This window comes from Miscanthus floridulus, chromosome 7, assembly GCF_019320115.1.
Source record: "Miscanthus floridulus cultivar M001 chromosome 7, ASM1932011v1, whole genome shotgun sequence".
Classification (NCBI taxonomy): domain Eukaryota; kingdom Viridiplantae; phylum Streptophyta; class Magnoliopsida; order Poales; family Poaceae; genus Miscanthus; species Miscanthus floridulus.
Genome location: NC_089586.1, coordinates 52,445,900 through 52,468,487, shown reverse-complemented (window position 1 = coordinate 52,468,487; position 22,588 = coordinate 52,445,900). Strand labels below are relative to the sequence as shown.

At 46.9% G+C, this 22,588-nt stretch overlaps 1 protein-coding gene across 1 annotated transcript; it reads right to left on the bottom strand.

Moving 5' to 3' along the window:
• Positions 1 to 245: 245 nt before the first annotated feature.
• On the bottom strand, positions 246 to 14,594 carry LOC136463232 (protein LIKE COV 1-like). The gene is made up of 7 exons (XM_066462244.1): positions 14,261 to 14,594; positions 14,056 to 14,108; positions 12,318 to 12,427; positions 11,132 to 11,299; positions 10,959 to 11,056; positions 830 to 956; positions 246 to 724 (listed from the first exon to the last, which is right to left on the bottom strand). Exons 1-7 carry the CDS (start codon positions 14,468 to 14,470, stop codon positions 627 to 629), a joined length of 864 nt encoding a protein of 287 aa, XP_066318341.1. The 5' UTR covers positions 14,471 to 14,594; the 3' UTR covers positions 246 to 626.
• Between the last annotated feature and the right edge of the window lie 7,994 nt (positions 14,595 to 22,588).

Here is a 22,588-nt window from a genome sequence, read left to right as displayed (position 1 = left end):
GAGAAAAAAAACATTGTATCATAACTAATAAGCAAACAGGGCACAGGGTGGTTAAATGCTCAATTTAGTATTAGGTTCTATATTTTCTGAATTCTAACATATAGCCATTTTCATACAAATATTGGGACGGATATCAAACAATTGCTGCCACTACTTCATGCAAATAACAAATACTGCAACTGACTCCGTTTGTACCATTCATTCTCTAGTTATAGTAAAATTGAAGGAATGGGCAGCATGCTATCTTTGACAAACGAACGAAACTGCCAGAGGCCTTTTACACGATCTTTTAGGGATTCAGATCAAGTTTGAACCAGACTGCCAAAAAAAATCCCACTCAAACAGGCCTCACAAGACTCTTGGGACATGCACGCATGAACCAATGGGTTAAGAAAATTCTTCCACGGCAAAACTTGACAACTGTTAACATAGGTCAACTCCACTTCAACTGCTAAGTTACATTTCTGAAGCTGAGACTGCCATACAAGCAATCGCGTTCAGGTGAGATGTGTCCACACAGATTTTGCTTTCCACCCAGGAGAACTGTACAATCTGTCAGAACCTACTCCTGTACTTACACAAACAAGGACTCTGGAACACGAAATTACAAAATGTGAAGTCATCTCTCAGCTTCGGGTGGATCTGATCCTGTTCAACTGGTTTGGCTCAGTTTCTTGAATTGATAGTACTTGAGGCATCGTCGTGCCCACAGAGACAACAATTTCTGCAATAAGATGATGTTTAACATCAAAGCAATTCAAAGCATACTTATCTGAATATATAAAGAAGACGGGAACAAAAAAAAGGAAAAGAACCGAGATGGGCATACCAATGCCTTCGCGAACAGACATGTTCGGTCTAATCACGTCACTTGAGCTGACCAGAAATATGTCACCAATATAGAGATGGTTGGTTGGAACATAAACACAGTACATCTTTTCTTCACTAGAATAACCCTGAGTTCAAAAAGAGTACTACATCAGCAATAGTTTTTACACGAGCTTACAGTCCAGACGAATGCAATCAACCATGTAAACTTTTGTCTCAGCTGTGAGCTGTGCATAAAAAAGGGAATATCCATATACAATATTACATCCACATTAAACTAGCTAACACATGCACAATTTCAGTAACCAAACGCATGAACTGAACCTACATGTTTGGCTCAGAGATTCTTTTTACTTAGGACACTGAATGTTTTAAACTCACAAAGCATATGATAATTGCACAAACTCCTGTTACTTCTAAGATATGTTCCTAGGAAAAATCTGTTGTTCCACATTAGGACAATACATTAAGTACAATTAATGAATCAAGATGAATTTTAACTCCGCCTATGTTGTCTCAACATAGTAGGTCCCAAGCCCTGGTAAAGGAGTAGGGTTGTGATAGGCGTGGCGAGCCAACGTTAAATCTAGCCATTCTAATGGAGATGAAACCCGAAAGAAAACCATTGGGGCATAACCCTCTTAACGACGCGCCATATCGGAACCCGAGTATGGTGTTATGGTGTTAAATGGGCAAGGGCCGAGTCGGCACCCCCTTGGTGACGCGCCGTGTCGCGATCTGGGCATGGTGTTAAGTGAGCAAGGATTGGGTCGTCGCTTCTTTAGTGGCGCGCTACATCGGCGTCTGGCTGTAGTGAAAAATGAGCAAGGATCTTCACATCTGAGTCGACGGGTGCGAATGGTAAGGAAGCTAGTCGAACCAACTAGGATCCGTTTAGATAGTTGGAATGTAGGGTCGCTTACAGATAAGTTAAGAGAATTAGTTGATACCGCGACTAGGACGCGTGTAAATATATTATGCGTTCAAGAGACTAAATGGAAGAGTCAGAAAACGAAGGAGGTGGACAATACAGGTTTCAAGCTTTGGTACACAGGGACAGTCACGAATAGAAATGGAGTAGGAGTTTTGATTGATAAGAGCCTCAAGAATGGTGTTGTGGGAGTGAGAAGGCAAGGAGATAGGACTAACTTAGTCAAGCTTCGCTGGTGATATGGTCTTGAACGTAATTAGTGTGTATACCCTCAAGTAGGCCTCGACGAGAGTGCTAAGAGACAGGTCTAGGAAGACTTAAATGGCCTGATTAGAGTTGTACCTAGTAGTGAGGAGCTTTTTATAGATCTTAATGGGCATGTAGGTACTACAAGCGCAGGTTTCGAGGCAGTTAATGGAGGTTTTGGGTATGGTAGTAGGAATCAAGAGGGGGAGGAAGTTCTGGACTTCGCGGTAGCTTTTGACCTGACGATAGCCAACACTTTCTTTAGAAAGAGAGAATCTCGTCTAGTGACCTTCAGTAGCGAACAACACTCTAGCCAGATTAATTTTGTCGTCGCAAGAAGAAAGGACAAACGAGCATGCTTGAGTTGCAAGGTGATACCAGGAGAGTGTGTTGTTTCTCAACATAAGCTTTTTGTGGCAGACTTTCATTTTTAGGTGCGTGCCCGTAGGGATAAACAAGCTAAGATTAAAAGAACAAAGTGGTGGAAACTGAAAGTGGAGACGTCAGAGGTATTCAGGGAAAGAGTTATCAAAGAGGGCTCTTGAAAGAAAGAACAGGACATAAACAACATGTGGGAGAAGATGACAACCAACATTCGGAAGGTGGCCTCAGAGGTGTGTGGAGTAACCAAAGAGAGTGAAGACGAGGCTAAAGATACTTGGTGGTGGAACAAAGAAGTCCAAAGGGCTATTAAAGAGAAGAAAGAATGCTATAGACGCTTGTACCATGACAGAAGTATGGACAACATAGAGAAGTACAAGGTGGCAAAGAAGATTACAAAGCGAGTTGTAAGTGTGGCAAAGGGTAGAGCGTACGAAGATCTTTACCAACATTTAAGTACGAAGGAAGGAGAAAAGGACATTTATAGAATGGCTAGGGTTCGTGCGAGAAAGACAAGAGACTTCAACCAAGTTAAGTGCATTAAGGATTATGTTAGTCGCTGAATTCTTACTCTTGGTAGTAGCAGAATTCTTACTCATCGAGAGAGGATGACACTAGGAGTTAGAATAATTTTCTGATTTATTTCTCACACAAATGTCATGCCAACCTAAGAGGTTGGGGATACATATTTATAAGCTGCTAGCCAGCCAAGCATATGCCAAGATGCTAAAACAAATGCGGTCCTAGATGCTAAGATGCTGTCCTAACCAGTCAAGGATGCTGTCCTTATTGCTGTCCTTGAGCAGCAAGACCACCGTGCAGTCAATGAGGCCACAAGGATCATATGCTGCAGCCCCACAAAGACCAACACAAAGACTTATCCATCATTCTCCCCCTAAGTCTTGTGCGTCGTCTTGTGGGAAAGTTAAACCATCTCGGTCCTAGAGCAGAGCTCAAGGAACTTGATCCTCCCAAGAGGCTTGGTAAGCAGGTCCGCAAGCTGGTCCTTGGTATTGATGTACCTCGCCTTGATGCTCCCTTCCTCCAAACAGCCTCGGATAAAGTGGTACCTCACCCGGATGTGCTTACTCCGTTCATGGAAAACGGAGTTCTTTGCTAGGGCCAAAGCGGACTTGTTGTCCATCCTGAGCTCCACCGCTCAAGTGTCTCTGCCGAGATCACCAAGCAGTTGAGCGAGCCAGAGCGCCTGAGTCGAAGCGGTGGAGGCCGCTATGTACTCGGCCTCGTAGCTAGACAGGGCCACCACCTGCTGCTTGACCGACTGCCAGCTAACGAGGCACTTGCCGAGGAAGAAGATGATCCCGCTCGTGCTTTTGTTGGTGTCGATGTCGCCGGCAAGGTCGCTGTCGCTGTACCTGACGAAGTGTGCCGCCCCAGGGCACCTAGGGTAGTAGAGGCCGTAGTCGAGAGTCCCCACAACGTAGCGGATGATCCTCTTTACAGCCTGCTGGTGCTCCGTCGTCGGTCGCTGCATGAACCGACTAACGTAGCCGACGGAGAATGCCAAGTCTGGCCGTGTATGGGCGAGGTAGCTAAGGCTCCCCACAAGACGTCGGTACTGCGTAGCGTCCACCTCCTCCGTCGTGCTGTCGCGGCTCGGCTTCAGCCTCTCCTCCATCGGAGTGAGAGCTGGGTTGCAGTCGGTGAGCCCAGCTAGCTCAACGACGCGCTTGGCGTAGGCGGTCTGTTGAAGCGTGATCCCGAAGTCATCCTGGTGCACCTCGATTCCCAGGTAGAAGGAGAGAGGCCCCAGGTCACTCATCTGGAAGGTGGCCTTCATCTCTTCCTTGAACACCGCCACCTCCGCATCCTTGGTGCCAGTGATCAGCAAGTCGTCGACGTAGACACCCACCAGCAGAGCATTTCCTCCACTGCCCCGTCGGTAGATGGCCGCCTCGTGCGGGCTTTGCTCGAAGCTCATCCCCTTTAGCGTGGAATCTAGCTTGGCATTCCACGCCCTCGGTGCCTGCCGCAAGTCATAGAGGGCCTTGCGCAGGCGGAGCACCTTGCCCTCCTTGCCGGGGATCGCAAATCCCGACGGCTGGTGCACGTAGACCCCCTCCTTCAAGTCGCCGTTAAGGAACGCCGACTTGACGTCCATGTGATGAACGCGCCAGCCCTCCTGAGCAGCTAGCGCAAGGAGGAGTCGCACGGACTCCATCCGTGCCACGGGAGCAAAGGCATCGTCAAAGTCGACCCCCTCCTGCTGCACGAAACCTCGTGCCACCAAGCGAGCCTTGTGCTTGACGATGGCGCCAGCTTCATCCCTCTTCAGCTTGTACACCCACTTAAGGATGATCGCGCGGTGACCACGAGGAAGGCCAGCAAGCTCCCAGGTGCAGTTCTTCTCAACCGCATCCATCTCCAACTGCATCGCGGCGCGCCATGCTGCGTGTTTCTTGGCCTCTGCAAACGACCGAGGCTCGTCATCGTCACACGCAAGGTGCAACTGCGCCTCCAGGTCATGAGACACCAGTCCCGGCACCGGTTGGTCGCCGAGAAGGTTCTCCACCGTACAGTACCGCAATGGCTCGCCGTCATGGTACGCGTCGATGCGCTCCTCGTCGTGAGAGAACGGAGTAGTGAGCTCAACCGGGCTATGCTCGACACGAGCTGGAGTTGGAGTAGACGTGCCCGGAGAGGTGCCTGTCGGTGCTGGAGTGCATGGCGGTGCCGGCTGTGGTGGAGCCAACGAAGAACTCATCGCAGCCGAGGTCCTGGCTAGAGAGCGTGGTGCTGTCAGAGTAGCAGGCGCCGGGGTCGGTGGAGGCTCGGGGACTGAGGTAGACGCGCTCGTCGAAGAAGAGCTGCCTACTCCCCCAGCTCCCTCGAAGTGAACGTACTCGACAGTGAAGTCGTCGTACGTCGGAGCCGAGCTGTCGTCTACCGCCTTGTCCCACGCCCATCCTCGCCCTTCGTTGAACACAACGTCACGCGCCGTGCGCACACGCTGTTTTTGGGTCGAGGATGCGGTAGGCCTTCGAGCCCTCCGCGTAGCCGATGAACACTCCTAGAGTGCTCCTGTCGTCGAGCTTGCTGATGTAGCCAAGCTCCTTGGTGAACGCGAGGCAGCCGAAGACCCGCAAGTGGTAGACCGCCGGCTTGCGCACATGCCAAGCCTCGTACGGCGTCCTGTCGTCGAGCGCCTTGGTAGGCGAGCGGTTGAGGATGTAGACGGCCGACACCACCGCCTCCCCAGAAGACAGCCGGCATCCCCCTCTGCTTGAGAAGGGCCCGAGCCATCCCAACAACCGTCTGGATGCGCCGCTCGACGGCGCCGTTCTGCTGCGGGCTGTACGGCGCGGAGTAATGGCGCTGAATGCCCTTATCAGCGCAGTACGTCGCGAATTCAGCCGCTGTGAATTTGCCGCCGTTGTCGGTGCGTAGCACACGCAACTTGCGGCCGCACTCCGCCTCCGTAGCAGCCTGCGCGCGCCTGATGGCATCCGCAGTCCCTCCCTTGCTGCCGAGGACCATCACCCACATGTTGCGGGAGAGATCGTCGACGAGCAGCAGGAAGTAGCATCGTCCTCCCGGTGTGGCCGGTGTCACCGGGCCACACAAGTCCCCGTGCACAAGCTCGAGCCTCTCCTTGGCTCGAAAGCTCGCCCGCTGGGGAAAGGAGAGTCGCCTCTGCTTCGTCAACACGCAGACGTCGCAGAGCTGCTCCACATGGTCGAGGCATGGCAGGCCTCGCACCATCTCTGTGGCACTGAGCCGCTTCAGGGCCTCGAAGTGAAGGTGCCCGAAGCGCTCGTGCCACTGCCACTGCACGTTAAGGACATAGAGTCGATTTGCGCTTCTGGATACCTTGGCAAGAAGGCGGCGACAGCGATCCCAAATCCTCATGACTCCATCCTCAACCACCACGCGCGAACCATTCTCATCCAGCTGCCCCAAGCTGATGATGGAGTTCCTCAACGCGGGGATGTAGAAGACTCCGGTGAGCAGCCTGTGCTCACCAGACACGGCGGTGAAGATGACGGAGCCGACGCCCCTGATCTCCACGCCGGAGGCATCCCCAAACTTGACGGAGCCTCAGACGCTAGAGTCAAGCTCGGTGAAGAACTCCCGTCGACCGGTCATATGATGGGTGGCGCCAGTGTCGAGGCACCACCCGTCAGTCTTGTCGTTGTCGGAGCCGTCGTCGAGGAGGGTGTGTGCTTTTGGCTCGTCAAGGTGGAGTAGAGCCGCTGGGGCCGGTGCCGCTGGAGGTAGCTCGATGCTTGCATGTGCCATGAACAGAGCCGACTCCTCCGCCTGTGCGACGTGGGCCTGGCCGCGTCGTGGCTGTCAACAGTCCTTGGCCCAATGGCCAAGCTGGCCGCAGTTGCGGCAGGTGTCGTCTCGTGCCGGCTTGTGCTTGCCGATGGCGCCGCCCTGAGCGCCTTCGCGGGCATCACCCTCGGCACGTCCTCGCGCCCCGGCCTAGGCGTCTCTGCGCGCCTTGCACGGCTTGCCACGCTTGCGGCCGCCTGTCGCGGAAGAAGGCTCCCCCTTCTTCCGGTCACCTTGGCAGACAGCCCACTGCTCCCGAGTGCGAAAGAGCTTCCCGCCAGTGGTGATGGGCCCCGAGAGACTCTAGCTCATCGTTGTCGACGACCTTAAGGCGACCTATCGCCTCCTCGATCGACATCAGAGAGATCCAGCAGGGACTCGATCGAGCGAGCCATCTGCTTGTACTTCTCGGAGACGCAGCGAAAGAGCTTTTCGACAGCTCTCTCCTCGCCATAGGTGTCATCGCCAAACTGTACCATCTTCTGCAACAAAGTGTTGAGACGAAGAACAAAGTCATCAACGTCCTCACTTGGCTTGAAGGCCAGGTTCTCCCACTCCTTGCAAAGTGCTTGCAGTGTGGACTTGCGGGCGCGGTCGCTGCCGATGCGTGCCCTTAAGGCGACCTATTGCCTCCTCGATCGACATCGTGGAGAGATCCAACAGGGACTCAATCGAGCGAGCTATTTGCTTGTACTTCTCGGGGACGCAGCGAAAGAGCTTTTCGACAGCTCTCTCCTCGCCATAGATGTCATCGCCGAACTATACCATCTTCTGCAACAAAGTGTTGAGACGGAGAGCAAAGTCATCAACGTCCTCACTTAGCTTGAAGGCCAGGTTCTCCCACTCCTTGCGAAGTGCCTGCAGTGTGGACTTGCGGGCGCGGTCGCTGCCGATGCGTGCCGCAGCGATGGCGTCCCAAGCCTCCTTGGCAGTCCGCTTGTTGGTAAGCGAGAACTGCATCTCGGACGGGACTGCAACGATGAGGGCATCCAGCGCCCGTCAATCCTGGTCGTAGTCGTCGTCGCCGTCCTGGACTGCCTCCCACATGTGCCGCACCTGGAGCTTTACCCTAATCACTGCAGCCCACTAAACGTAGTTGGTCTTAGTGAGGGTAGGCCACCCACCGCTGGGGCCGACATCCCTGACAACAGCCTGGAGCCCGTGGTAGCCACGGTACCGATCCGGGGAGAGAGAGCCACGCTGCCTGTGAAGGCCGCGCTCTCTATCGACCCGTCCGCCACCGTTGCCGTGCGCGCCTCCTCCAGGAGCGCCACCGCCATGTGCGCCTCCTCAAGGAGCGCCACCGGCGCGTCCGCGCCTGTCTGGGCTGCCGCCGCGCTCGTGGGCGTGCGCGGTTGCCCACTGCGCCGCCCGCGCTCGCGCTGCCTCCCTCCCCAGCAGCTCGAGGTCCGCGTCGGCGCTGTCGTCAGCAGAAATGGAGCTGCTGATGCTGCCGCACAGAGCCTCGACCTCTGCTGCCGCCGCACGCGCTGCATCCGCCGCCGCCATCGCCGCTACTTCCGCCTCCGCTCTAGCTGCTGCCAGCTCCGCCGCTACGGTCTCTGCCGCCGCTCGCTCGCGTTCCTCTGCCACGGCAAGTTCGGCCTCCTGCCGACGCCGCGTGCTCGAGGCGACCGAGCGCTGAGACTGCCCTGCAGACATGACGCGCTACCGGGGGGCTGCTGCGTGGGGAGAGGGCTGCTTCAGACGAGCTGTTGCTCGTCTGCGCAGAGGGAGAGGAGTGAGCAAGAGCGGCCGGAGCTGCTGCTGCTCCCAGCTGGGGCTGTTGCACGGCTGAAAAAGGAGATGAGCAGGAGATGCTCAGGCTATAGGATAGTACGGCTCTGATACCAGTTGTTAGTCGCTGAATTCTTACTCTTGGTAGTAGCAGAATTCTTACTCTCATCGAGAGAGGATGACACTAGGAGTTGGGGCAATTTTCTGGTTTATTTCTCACACAAATGCCATGCCAACCTGAGGGGTTGGGGATACATATTTATAGGCTGCTAGCCAGCCAAGCATATGCCAAGATGCTAAAACAGATGTTGTCCTAGATGCTAAGATGCTATCCTAGATGCTAAGATGCTGTCCTAGCTAGTCAATGATACTGTCCTTGATGCTGTCCTTGAGCAGCAAGACCACCATGCAGCCATAAGGATCATATGCTGCAAGCCCCACAAAGACCAACACAGAGACTTATCCATCAGATTAAAGGGAGCACCTCTTGGTGAAGGAGGATGAGATCCGACATCGATGGCAAGAGTATTTTGACAAATTATTCAATGGTGAGAATACGGACACAACCTTTCAGTTGGATGACTCTTTTGATGATATCAATAGACGCTTTGTGCGGAGAATCCAAGAATCTGAGATCAGAGAGGCGTTGAAAAGGATGAAAGGAGGTAAGGCGATGGGACCGGATGGTATCCCAATCGAGGTGTGGAGATGCCTCGGGGACATAGCTATAGCATGGCTAACCAAACTGTTCAACCATATTTTTCGATCGAGCAAGATGCCTAACGAGTGAAGAAGTATATTGATACCGATCTACAAGAATAAAGGGGGATATTCAAAGTTATACTAATTACCGGGGAATTAAGTTGAGCCATACTATGAAGCTATAGGAGAGTTATTGAGCATCGCTTGAGAGCAATAACGCGGGTCTCTATGAACTAATTTGGTTTCATGCCCGGAAGGTCAACCATGGAAGCCATTTTCTTAATAAGACAAGTTATGGAGCGGTATAGGGAGAAAAAGGACCTACACATGGTTTTTATTGACTTGAAGAAGGCTTATGATAAAATACGAATAAATGTTATGTGGTGGACTTTGGACAAACATAAAGTCCCAACGAAGTACGTCGGGCTCATTAAGAACATGTACAACAATGTTTTGACTAGTGTTCGAACAAGTGATGGAGACACGGATGACTTCCCGATTAGGATAGGACTACATCAAGGGTCAGCTTTGAGCCCTTATCTGTTAGACTTAGTGATGGATGAGGTCACAAGGGACATATAAGGGGACATCCCTTGATGTATGCTTTTCGCGGACGATGTAGTGCTAGTTGATGAAAGCCGGACAAGAGTGAATCAGAAACTGAAGTTATGATGGGAGACTTTGGAGTCCAAAGGTTTTAGACTCAGTAGAACTAAAACTGAGTATATGAGATGTGACTTCAGCACTACTACTCGGGGGGGGAGGAAGATATTAGTTTGGAAGGTCAAGTGATGCCTAGGAAGGATACCTTTCGATATTTAGGATCAATGCTACAGAGAGACGGGAATATTGATGAAGATGTTAGCCACAGAATCAAAGCAGGGTGGATGAAGTGGCGCCAAGCATCTGGTGTCCTATGTGACAAAAGGGTACCACAGAAGCTAAAAGGCAAGTTTTATAAGATGGCGATTAGACCTGCTATGTTGTATATTGCAAAATATTGGCCTACGAAAAGACAACATGTTCAACAGATAAGTGTCGCGGAAATGCGTATGTTGCGTTGGATTTACGGTCATACAAGAAGGGATCGAGTTCGGAACGATGATATACGTGATAGATTAGGGGTAGCACCAATTGAAGAAAAGCTTGTCCAACACCGGTTGAGATGGTTTGGACATGTCCAACGGAGACCTCTAGAGGCACCGGTGCGTAGTGGAATCCTAAGCTAGGATAGTAACGTGAAGAGAGGCAGAGGAAGACCGAAGTTGACTTGGATAGAGGCAACAAAAGGACTTGAAAGGATGGAATATACCCAAAGACTTAACCTTAGATAGGAGTGCTTGGAAAACAGCTATTCACGTGCCTGAACTTTGATTGCTTTTGCTGGGTTTCAACTCTAGCCTACCCCAACTTGTTTGGGACTTTAAGGCTTTGTTGTTGTTGTTGTTGAATGAATCAAGATGAATTTTCAGAAAGTCAAAGCTTGTAGTTGTATCCAATAGCTCACGCCAACACCCAAATTTCGCAAACAAATATTAATTTCGGACTTTCTCAGCCTGAGTCAATAATAATAGTGACTGGTTCAGGAGATTCATGATTTGCTTAACTTGTTTAACAGGGATAAGCTAAAATGAAAAACAAATTCTGCAGGGAGCAGGAACTTCTAATATGGATGAAAATGGCTGCAGCACATTTTTCAGAAGCATTATTTTAAACAACATCACCAGAACAGTGAGAAAAACTTGAGTGGTTACACAAATAAAATGCATGAAAAATAATCATGATATTATGATATTGGTTAATCGACCAGATCAAATAGTAAAAGCATACAAACCTGAAGTAGAACTTCCGAAGTGATAAATCCAAATGCATATTCGCCAATTCTTGGGTGCCTAATGATGACCACTTCCTTGAATGCATGCTTGTTTTGATCTGCATGAAACTGTGATTTGCTTAGAAACATTTGAATTATGATTTTTAGAATCATAAAATGCCAATGAAGCTAACCAGGTGAAATGGCAGCACTGATTTGCTTAGATGCATCATAAATATGGCGAACAAATGGCATTCGTTTTATGAACCACTCTCCGAGACCAAGGATAGATGCCCCCGGCCAAGATGACATGAATACACCAACCACAAAAATGAAAGATATCGATGTTACAAAACCAAGCCCTGCAAGAAGGGGAAAAAGGCATTAAATTTAAAAATTTAGTGAAAATTCGAAGATGGTTCTAGAGATTTCCGTATAAAGCGTAGAAAGAACATCAAAGAAGAGAGAATTCCATGAACAAGCTAAAAGAGAATTAGTTTGCTTAGTATACAATGCAACTGGGATATGAATTTGAGAAAATATACTTGGCCAAATTTGATCAATGGTGAGGCAATGAAACAGGGCACTGATAGTAAACCAAGATGATGGAGTTTAGGAACCAAATCGAAGGAAAAGCTTGAATCCATCACTAGATTAAAAACAGCCATTCTAATGTCTCGCATGCACTTGCACAACAGTGCACAAATCTATGGGCAGCAGGACAAGGTAGGCTCATGGTCATGAGGAGATATAAGCATTAACGATTTCATGAACTGACATTGCAAAACGAGCAGCTAAATAGACCATGCTGTGTATCCAAACTCAATTTGTTGTTACATTTTACAGATACAAGGAAATGCACTTAGATGGCTAAAAGTCTCAAGGTTGCCGAACATGTCAATGAAAATGCAGCACTTTGGATCCTCTGGCAAAGCTTGCCACGCCTTGCCCAGCGAGGATTTGCAGCTAGATGTGTTTGGTATGCTGGCAAGCACACCTTGCAGGCTGCAGTGCAAGCTTCTGCCTTGCTGCTGTGAGAGAGCCAATTCCGCTCTCCTGACTTGGCAAGGTTTGCCTCGCCCAAACTGCCAACGCAATGCAAAACTCGCTTGGCAACCAAACACCCCAATAGGTGCACATCACTCTTACACTATGAATTAAGATTCTGCAGTAAGTTTAATGACCATTAAGATATAAAATAGACAAAAGTAAATAGTAATCTAGACTGAAGCAATACTTTGCTAATAGTGAGCAACATAAATAAACATTATTAGTTTTCAATAAAAATTGCATCTCACCTTATGTACAAGTCAGAGTTCTGGTAAGTATTCTAGAAAGTTAGTAAACTGCAGCAATAATCACTCTGCATCTCATACATACCAAATATTTTGATTCCCAAGTGAGCATATATTGGGGAGAAAAACCCATCCACAAAGCGAAAGAACCACCATGTCACATAGAATGTAACTGCAATTGGGAAGAGGATGACACTGCAAGAGAATTAAGGAAACCACATCAGTAGAGTGATAAAGCAATAACCGGAAAAGAATGTACCTTACACTAATCTTAAGTTTTTTTCTACTTAAGCGCACAACAGTACAATAGCTTGTGAATATGCCAAACTATAGTAAAGAGAATATGATCAGAACGTTTGGTTCATCTCAAATTTCATTCTATGTTGAACCTTCCCTGACACAAAAAGAGAAATCAGACTTTATGCTACCATGGCTGACCCAGTCTAGATGAACAGAAGCCTTGCAAAAAAAAACAACTCAGTATAATGTATTATTCTAGCCCATGTTCACCTAGGTTTAATGCGAAATCAATTTTATAGTACCGCTTTTTAACATTACAAATAGTACACATTTTTCTTAAATCATGTTGACAAAGCATATGTCAGGCCAAAACAAATAAAGTAGACAGAAAACTTATAAAATTGCTTCTTTCCTAAATATTCATTTGCATAGCCAACTTATTATGAAATTTATTCATGTTAAGCTTATGCTTTGTGACCACATCATGACATCATTAATAACAAGATAGATAATGGTGAAACTAAAAAGAAAAGTAGAAAGTGGAATTGAAACGTTATTGTGAGAGATATGGAGAAAAGAAAAGAAGATACAGTGAGACAATTCTAAATTCATCTTTTAAAAAAAATATCCATAACTTTTTCGATCTAAATGCACAAAATTATAGTTCATTCTGTGTTTCACTAATATCTTCTGGTGCTACATTTTGTAACTTATTCAATTTATGTATGTCATTTATGGCCAGCATCAACATACTGGTACTAAGAACCATTCTAGTGGTATTAACTCTCATTTCTACTGTTTTCCAACATCAAACACTTTGAAAGCGCTTAAGGATGATATCATATTCACATTGCTCCATTTGTACCCAGCAGAAGGATATTCTGACAATATTATTCAGCAAAATTATCGGAAAACACATCTAGAAGTTCTGCTAGGACAGTACACATAATACGAGGGAAACAGAGAAGGTAAACAATTACAGCTAATGTTTTCATGTCTGGTGGCATATATAGGATTCAAAAAATTACTTTAAACCAGTGTCCACATATAAAACAATTGTGAAACCCATGACAGAACCAATCAAAAAAATTACTAGACTGTAAGCTTTTGCTTAAAATTGACAAAGTGAAAGATGGGAATTTTGAGCTTTGTACTTTGAAGCAAAAGCTTACAGCTTAGTAAATGACCAATTCCCTTGCAATTTCAGGTGCAGTCTATACTCAGTTTATAGTTCATCACAAGAATTTCAATAGCAATTAACTGACAGCACAAAACTGTATTGACATTATACAATGTACGCAACAAACAGCTTCAGCAATCAGCATGCATCCATGTTCAATCTTAGGATATAAACCCAACAGCAGAACCACAAAACCTGCTGCATTTTTCATGTTTCAATGGTATTTTAGCCCTACAAACGAAATACCAAGCTTAAAAATCCCATCTTTTCACAGTATACAACTACATCGGCAAAAGATTCATTGGATCCAGCATCGCACAAATAAAATCCCTACAAAATGTGACTTCCATCACGACACTACGAATCGAGGATTAGAGATTCAGAACCCAAGGAGCATACATACCATCCGGTCATGAACTTCTTGGACGCCCAGCTATGCACAACCTTATGGAACGCCTGAAACAAGAAACACAAAAAAAGCAGCTACATTTCATATCCCACAACAATTGCCGCATTGACATTTCTCGGCAGACCAAATCTGACTCGAGAAGCCACCGCCGTGCGAGGCGAGGCGGAAGTGGGAGGAGGGGAGAGGGAAGGGCGGCGACCTCGCGGCCGGTCTGCACGGCGGCGGCGGCGGCGGAGGAGGAGGCAGAGGAGGGCTTGCTCTCGTCGTCGTCAGAGTCGGCGACGGTGCGGGCGGACGGGGACGCATGGGTGGCGACGGCGGCGGTCGGCACGAGCAGGTCCCGGTCCCGGTCGCGCTCGCGGCTGGGCATCGGGATTAGCACCGACGGCGTCTCGTCACCCATCGCCATCCGGAGATCCCCTCCCTCTCGAGGCTCCCAGCTGGAGGCTGGAGCGGCCGGCTCCAGCTGCCTCTCTCTCGTCTGGTTTCTTGTTGGGGACTTGGGATGTTCGTGGTTTTGGGCTACTGCTGGACTTTTTTTTTTCTTTTTGCTTATTAGGTGGCCGACGCCCTCCGGAACCAGTAGGCGCAGCGGCGGCACATGGAATCGGCCGTCGATTATCGGAAGTTCGGATATGTTTGAGAAAATTCCCTACTTAGTGTACTGGCACTACTCCGTAGTTTCTCCCTCACTCCAAAAAAAAATATATAATTCTCACATTATAGAAGTCAAACAATTTTAATTTTAATTAAAATTATATAAAAATATACTAACACTCATGGAGCCAAATAAGTATAATTAAATTAGTTATAGAACATATTTTCATAATAAATTTATTTTAAGACATAAATACTAATACTATTTACTATATACTTGTTAAAGTTAAGCTTGTTTGATTGGCACATTTTTCATAATTACATTCTTTTCTTGGTAGAGGAACTATCCTCCAACACTGCTAAGTATCATTGGAAAAGACCATTATACCCTTTGTTTCATCTGTATAACACCAACTTTGCAGTGATATTTTCTAAACAGCAAGATTCACCGTGGATAGCCGTACCTGTTTTGGATAGAATATATTTTTTGAACAACGAATAAGGGTTTGTTCGGCTGGTATTAAAGTTGGCTAATAAGCCAGTTAAAGCTGTTGTTGTGAGAGAGAAATACTGTAGATTTCAGCTGATAAGCCGGCTGATAAGTTCAAACGAACAGGTCTTTTAACAGTAAATTTTTTCACCATATTTTGCAACAACAGCAGCTTGCACTTGACAAACCGATAGATTCAAGCATAAGGTTCACCAATCGACATGGAAATTAATGGGCACAAGCATCAAGTACAGACAGCCTGTTCGGCTGGTGCTAATACGATCGTATATAATCGTGGATTTTTTAGCCTGTTCGGTTGGCTGGTTCGTTTCGTTGCTGGTTCGTAAAGAAGTACTGCTGGGTAGTTTGTGTGAGAGAAAAATACTGTTTCGACTGGAAATTTATGATCGTTTACGACAAGCCACAGCCAAACAAACAGGCTGATTACTGCTGGCTGATTTGGTGTGAGAGAAAAATACTATTTTGGCTGAAAATTTACGATCGTTTACGACCAAGCAAATAGACTGAGAATACTTAAACCAAGTCATGTTTAAGTCCATGTTCAGATACATTAGCAAATACAGCTTAGAGGGTGTTTGGTTCTTTAGTTGCTCCTAAAATTCATGTCACACCGAATATTTAGATACTAATAAGGAGTATTAAATATAGATTAATTACAAAACCAATTACATAGATAGAGGCTAATTTGTGAGACGAATTTTTAAGCCTAATTAATCCGTCACTAGTATATGTTTACTATAGCACCACGTTGTCAAATCATAGATTAATTAGGCTTAAAAGATTCGTCTCGTAAATTAGTCGCAAGTTTTATAATTAATTTTATAATTAGTCTATATTTAATACTCTATACATGTGTTCAAATATTTGACGTGACACTGCAGAAACCAAAAATGCCCTTACTTAAACCACAAACCACAGTTCACACATACATCAAGCGTCCATGTTAGGATATCGCATAAAGTGGTGAATATTACACAATAGATAGAAAGCATGAGGAATATTACACATACATCAAGTTCCAAGTTAAGGAGACCACAGTTTGCACCTTCTCCTTGGTTTTCCCCTTTGACTTTGGTTTGGACTTGGTGCCTGTTTAGTTGCACTTTATTTTGTAAAAATTTTCAAGATTCTCCGTCACATCGAATCTTTGACGTATGCATGAAGCATTAAATATAAATAAAAAATAAAACTAATTACACAGTTTAGACGAAATTCACGAGACGAATCTTTTAAGCCTAATTAGACTATAATTGGACACTAATTGTCAAATAATAATGAAAGTGCTACAGTGCCATTCGCCAAAAAAATTTGCAAACTAATCCAGGCCTGGACCTTCGGTTTTGCCATCGCCGGTTTGGATGCATGTGCTACAGCTGAGTCAGCGTGCTCACTTGCTGTAGGAAACTCAATGCTCATGGGTTCAGGTTCATTTCCAGCTCTAATTCTCTACTCTTTTCATTCAACCTTTTGACTATATGGGTAGAATCAAACCTTCTAAGTTCTTTGACATATTTCTCCTTAGGTTCCACTTGATCATAATCAATTGTCTAATCTTATCTATAAAGTCATCCAAGTTCATGGACCTATATTGCTTAATCCAATTATTAAAAGACTCTGTCAAATTGTTAGTTACACGAGGAGGATGGGAACTCACCCTTCCAACAACGTGGTCATGCCAAGAGTGGACCTTCGAGTGCCGTCTGGGGGCTCCTGTGCTCGGGCAGCTGCTGGGCTCGAGCGACGTGGTGCTCGGGCCGCTGGGGGACGCGTGGGTCTGCGCACACGACGTGGTGCTCGGGCCGCTGGGGGACGCGTGGGTCTGCGCACGCTTCGGTGCTGGGCCGTGGTAGGATCCGCTCGGATCACCGCCGCAGGCGCCGTTGCTCAGCAAGGCGCAGCAGGCGCCGCTGCTTGGCTCGCCCCCGCCGCACGCGCCATTGCGGTAGGCGGCGCCACTTGCGAAATTATTGTATAGCGCAACTGTAGATTACTGAACTGTTGATTTAGGCGTCAGAGATAAAATACTAATTTCACGTGCAACTTAACACCATTAGCTCAAAATTAACAGCCAAGAAACCAAAAAAAATTCGTTTTAGGGCCAAATAAGCAAGTTCGACAAAAAAAAGCACCAAGAAACTAACCAGCATTTTCTTGAGGGCCAAGTGAATAATTTCCTCTTTCTAGTATGTAGGGCAGTAGATACGGTTACCTCCATTTGATGTTGTCCAAGCTACTTACACTACTACACAAACACATCACAGCCGCCTCGATCGAAAGGTACGGTAAATCACTTTTTAACTGAGGCGATTGTAGTGCCCGCCTCGGTAAGTCAAATAAAAAACAAAAAAAAACCTGTGGACAAGCCCGCCGAGTCCATCCATGAACCCGCCAACCCATCCACGAGCCGCCGCAGCTACAGCTCGCCATATGTACGTGCCGTCATAGCCGCTCGCTAGATCCGGGCACCCAATTGCCCGATCTGGGCACCAGCTTGTCGAGGCCTCCGGTGGTGCCACTGGGACTGCTTATCCTCGCTGAAGCTCCGCCATCGGGGCCGCTGCTCGACGGAGAGGGAGGGCTGGAGCACGCCACCGCCACCACCTCCACGCCAGAGCGCCTCCTACTGGCCGGATCCAAGCGCGGCAGCCATTCTCCTCACTGGATCTGGCCGTCGGGAGACGGAGAGGAGCTGGTGGTGGCGCTGGGAGACGAGAGGTGCTGGTGGAGGCGAGCAGCTGGTCTCCTCGCCGGATCTGGGAGCCTACAGAGGGAGCGCTGGTGGAGAGAGGGAGAGGGAGGGCTGGAGTGCGCCATGCCCTTGCCGAAGGAGGCGCCGCACCCTTGCTGGAGGAGGGGCCACGCCCCCCGCGCCACACCGCGCCGCGCCGTGCTACCGCCGGAGTGGAGAGGGAGAGTGAGAGGGAGGCTCGGTCTCGCCGTCTTGGTATCGGAGAGGGAGAGGCGGCTCGGTGGGTGAGAGAGAGGCAGCTCGGTGGGAGAGGGAGGCAGACAGAATGGTGAGTGAGAGAGGAGCCAACAAACCCTAAAGTTGTCTTTTTATACATGAGATCATGTCTATCGGGCCTCGTCAGGGCCTCGGCCTTTTTTCCGAGGCTGGCCATTAGGTGGTCCACCTCCGAAAATGGCCTGATTTATTTTTAGAGGTGGGCCAATTATAAAGGCCGTCTCAGTTAATAGATTTTATAAGGCTAACCGCCTCCATAAATAGATTTTGCTTTGCGAGGCAGTTGATTGTGACCACCTCGGTTAATAAAAATGATCGCCTCGGCTAATCCTAGGCATTAACTGAGACGGTTGAAAAACCCGCCCGCCTCTGAGCCCTTTTACCAAACGCCTCGGTTAAGTTTTTTTAGTAGTGTTAGGCAAATGGATATAGGAACGGGTGATGTTGCATCGGCTAGTTCAACCCAAAAGAGAACTCAGATTTTAAACAAAAATCGGAGTAGGCTATGATTACATTTGTTTAATTACACTTGGTATGATTTTAGTAGAAACTATTCTAGAATTTTGTGATTTCTTTCCATAGCTCACAATAGAAAACGCATCGAAATATTTTAGCAATAGATATTAGATATCTTCCCGGAGGGAGTGGAAGCTTCCGAGAACAGAGGAAATATTTAGGAAATTATATATATATTACAACGTAGACGCTCACAATGCACGAATACTGACGTCTATGAACGCATGCACGTAAACCCTATTAGAGCACATTCAAGGACTGGGCTGGCACTTCCTCGAGACGAGATTGATGACACTAGGTACAGTCAGCGAGAACATCACCTGCCACTGAAAACACAAAAACCGTTCAATTCTAAAAAAATTCATTCTCGTAGGAAGTCGAATCTAGTACCTCAGATGCTGCCTGTAAGGAAAATGGACCCTAGGCCCATTTACTTTGTATTTTGGTATTTAATGACCAACACAATCAAATTGGACTAATGAATTTGCAAGTAATTGTTTTGTAGTTCAATACGGTGCAAGACGTGACTTGGCCGAAGGTGACATGATGATCCTACGAGCTTCACAGAGGTGACCGGACACGGCCCTTATAGCGACCGGACGCGTCCGATCAAGATACTCGGCAACAGCAGGTGTAAGCAGCAGCGACCGCACGCTGAGGACTAAAAGTGACCGGACGCTACGATGACACTGTTCATCATCTGGGCAACACATTCAACACTGACCAGACGCTGGCGGATAATCAACCAGACGCAGGAACTGCAGCGTCCGATCGAGTCTAGAGAGGTTCCAGAGCGGCGACAGAGCGACCGGACGCGTCCGATCAACAGTGACCGGACTCGGCAGTGCGTCCAATCAATGCGCGCGCTCCAACGGTCAAGACGACTAGACGCGTCCAGTTAGGACGACAGCAGCACCCGGTTAGTAGCAGAAAACTAGGTTTCATCCCCAACGATTGCTTTCTCGGTGGGGCTTATAAATAGACCCCCCAATCGGCCATTTGATATGAGTGGAGCTGAGGAAACATACCAAGGGTGTTGATACACCATTTTAATGATCTCCACTTGCATAGTGCTTAGTGATTCATTAGGTGATTAGCCTAGGTGCTTTGCGAAGTGCTTAGATTGATTAGACCACCGCTTATGCGCTTGCTCTAGGTTTAGACCTAGTGTTTAGTGAGGTTTACATACATCTTACCACTCGATGCTTGCGCGCACCATTGTTGTACATCGAAGGGGCTTGTAGTCTTGCGTGGTCACACCAACTGCGTTTGTGGTGTGGCCGCCACCGTGTACCGAAGGGAACAAGGCCCGCGACGGTTTGGCCGAAAGCTTGATAGTGAAGACGGCGGGGAGCGGACCGAGAGAGGCTTGCTGAAAGGCACACCGGAGACCCACTTGCGCATGGAAAAGGCCCAGGGCTATCCACAGAGTTACCCGACTAGGGGCTTGGCCCTTACGAGGGATTCCTTACGAGGAGCTCCAACGAGGACCAGGGGAAGCTTGCGCGCTTCTCAATACCTCAGTAAACGTACCAGAGTCATCGACGAGAGTTTGCATATCTCTACCTTACTCTTTAGCTTCTGCATTTATATTGTTTGCATAACTCCTTTTTGCGGTAGAGATAGCAACACACTAGCAAAATAATAGTTGCACATTTAGATAGTTTATTTTTTCCATAGGTTTTGCTAAAAATAGAAAAATAGGCCATAGTTAAGAGTTAGGATTTTAAGTTGCATAATTCACCCCCTTCTTAGGTGTTATGGTCCCCTTCAATTGGTATCGGAGCCGATTGGTTCAATTTGAACCTTTGGCTTCACCGCCGTTGAGCCGACGCTATTTAGAGAGGTTGAGATAGATATCTCTAGGCCTTTGTACTTTGGTGGCACTAACTTTCCCTACTATAAAGCTAGAATGGCTTGTCACCTTGAGACGGTAGATTTGAGTGCTTAGAGAGTCACTCGTGATGGGATAAAACCCATTAAGAATCCCGATAAACCCATAAAGAGTGAAGAAAAAGAAATTTGTTTCAATGCTAAAGCTAAAAAATGCTTGTTTGAATCTTTTAGCATGGACTAGGTAGCGTGCTCGTGCGTTGCTACGGGACAACTAAATCTTTTATACTAAAAACACACGGATCGCACGATAAGATAACAATACTGTTAAATTAAATACCGATGTCAAAGTGACATTTAATTCAAAAAGCAAAGTTCATGAAATTAATACAGTCACGAAGAGCGCGATGTCGCAGGCTCACAAACTCTATTGTATAGACTTTTTCGTGATACAGCTAAGATAATATTTTATATCGGTAGAAAAAAAATTCTACGATATCCATTTCTTTCATGCGCCAATAAATTCATGAATAAGTTTCACTGCATCTCCATATAATCATGTACATACAGGTTCGAATATATATGTAAATAGGTTCATGCCTGTGTATTGTTACGGGACAACTAAACTTTTGTACTAAAAATACACGGATCACACGATAAGATAACAATACTATAAAAGTATATGACCGACGTTAAAGTGACATTTAATCCAAAAAGCTAAGTTTGTGAAATTTATACAGGCACAGAGAGCATGGCATCGCAGGCTCACAAACTCTACTATGTAGATCTTTTCGTGATGCGGCTAAGATCATTTTTATACCGGCAGGAAGAGATTTTTGATATCCATTTCTATCATGCGCCAACAAATCCACGAATAAGTTCTACCACATCTCCATACCATCCTATACATGGCACTGGCAAGTGAATTAGCCACAACTTATGTAATTAGTTTTATAATTAGCTCATGTTTAGTCCTCCTAATTGATATCTAAAAATTCAATGCGACAGGAACTAAAGTTTAGTCCTGGGATCCAAACACCCCCTAACTATCGACTCCTGCTGGCTGCTCACTTGCACCACCATGCCTATGTGTCTGCATATATATACTCTAATGCTAGAACGTCTAAGATGGTCTTTAAGATTGCCATTTGTGTATGCTGTAGGATTGGGATGCTTTGCACTGATCCATGAGGGTGTCTATGAGAGTCAAAAATTTTAATGCCATTATGATGTCTAAGCTTACCAATCAGACAGAGACGAACTTAATTGTTAAAATATTTTCAACGCTGCTTTCATATACTCCCTCTGTCCTAAAATAGAATTCATTCTCGCTTCCCAAGAAGTCAACTTTTTTTAAAACTTTGACCAATTATAATACAGGTATTTTTTACATGCATGTGGCCTCGGGAGTCGATCAATTGATTGTTAAATGTTGCACGTATTTTTTATCAACCTTGTCAAAGTTGAGAAAGTTTGACCTGCACACATCCCATAACGACTTATATTTTAGGGCAGAGGAAGTATATGCTAATAGGAGTAGTCAACTGGAAGTCGTGATGAACACAATAATACTTTCATATTATATGCTAATTGGAACACGAAGAAACGCAGGGGAATGGACCTATATACGAACGGAGGGAATATTCATTTAGGAAATTGTAGAAGGTTCATTAGTCTCACCATGTATAACCTGCATATCTTTTATTTGGCACCACTGATGTTCTCAAGGAGCAGCCACTTTTTAATTTCAGGTCTGCATGCTGGAAACACTAAAATTAAGGGCCAACCTTATTGAGTCGTCTTGCTTGATCTTTGTCAATTGTTTCCTTCTATGCATGATTATTGTTTCCTTCCATGCATGTGGCCTCAGGTGATCGATTTATTTCCTTCAAAGCAGGCGGGGATCGCAGGGATGGCAGTTTCTTTTTCTATCGCGCAGGGTATCGCATGGCCGGAAGGGAGGAGTCTTGCTTGATCTTTGCCAATTGTTTTCTTCCATGCATGATTATTGTTTCCTTCCATGCATGTGGTCTCAGGTGATCAATTTGTTTCCTTCAAAGCAGACGGAGATCACAGGGATGGCAGTTTCTTTTTCTATCACGCGG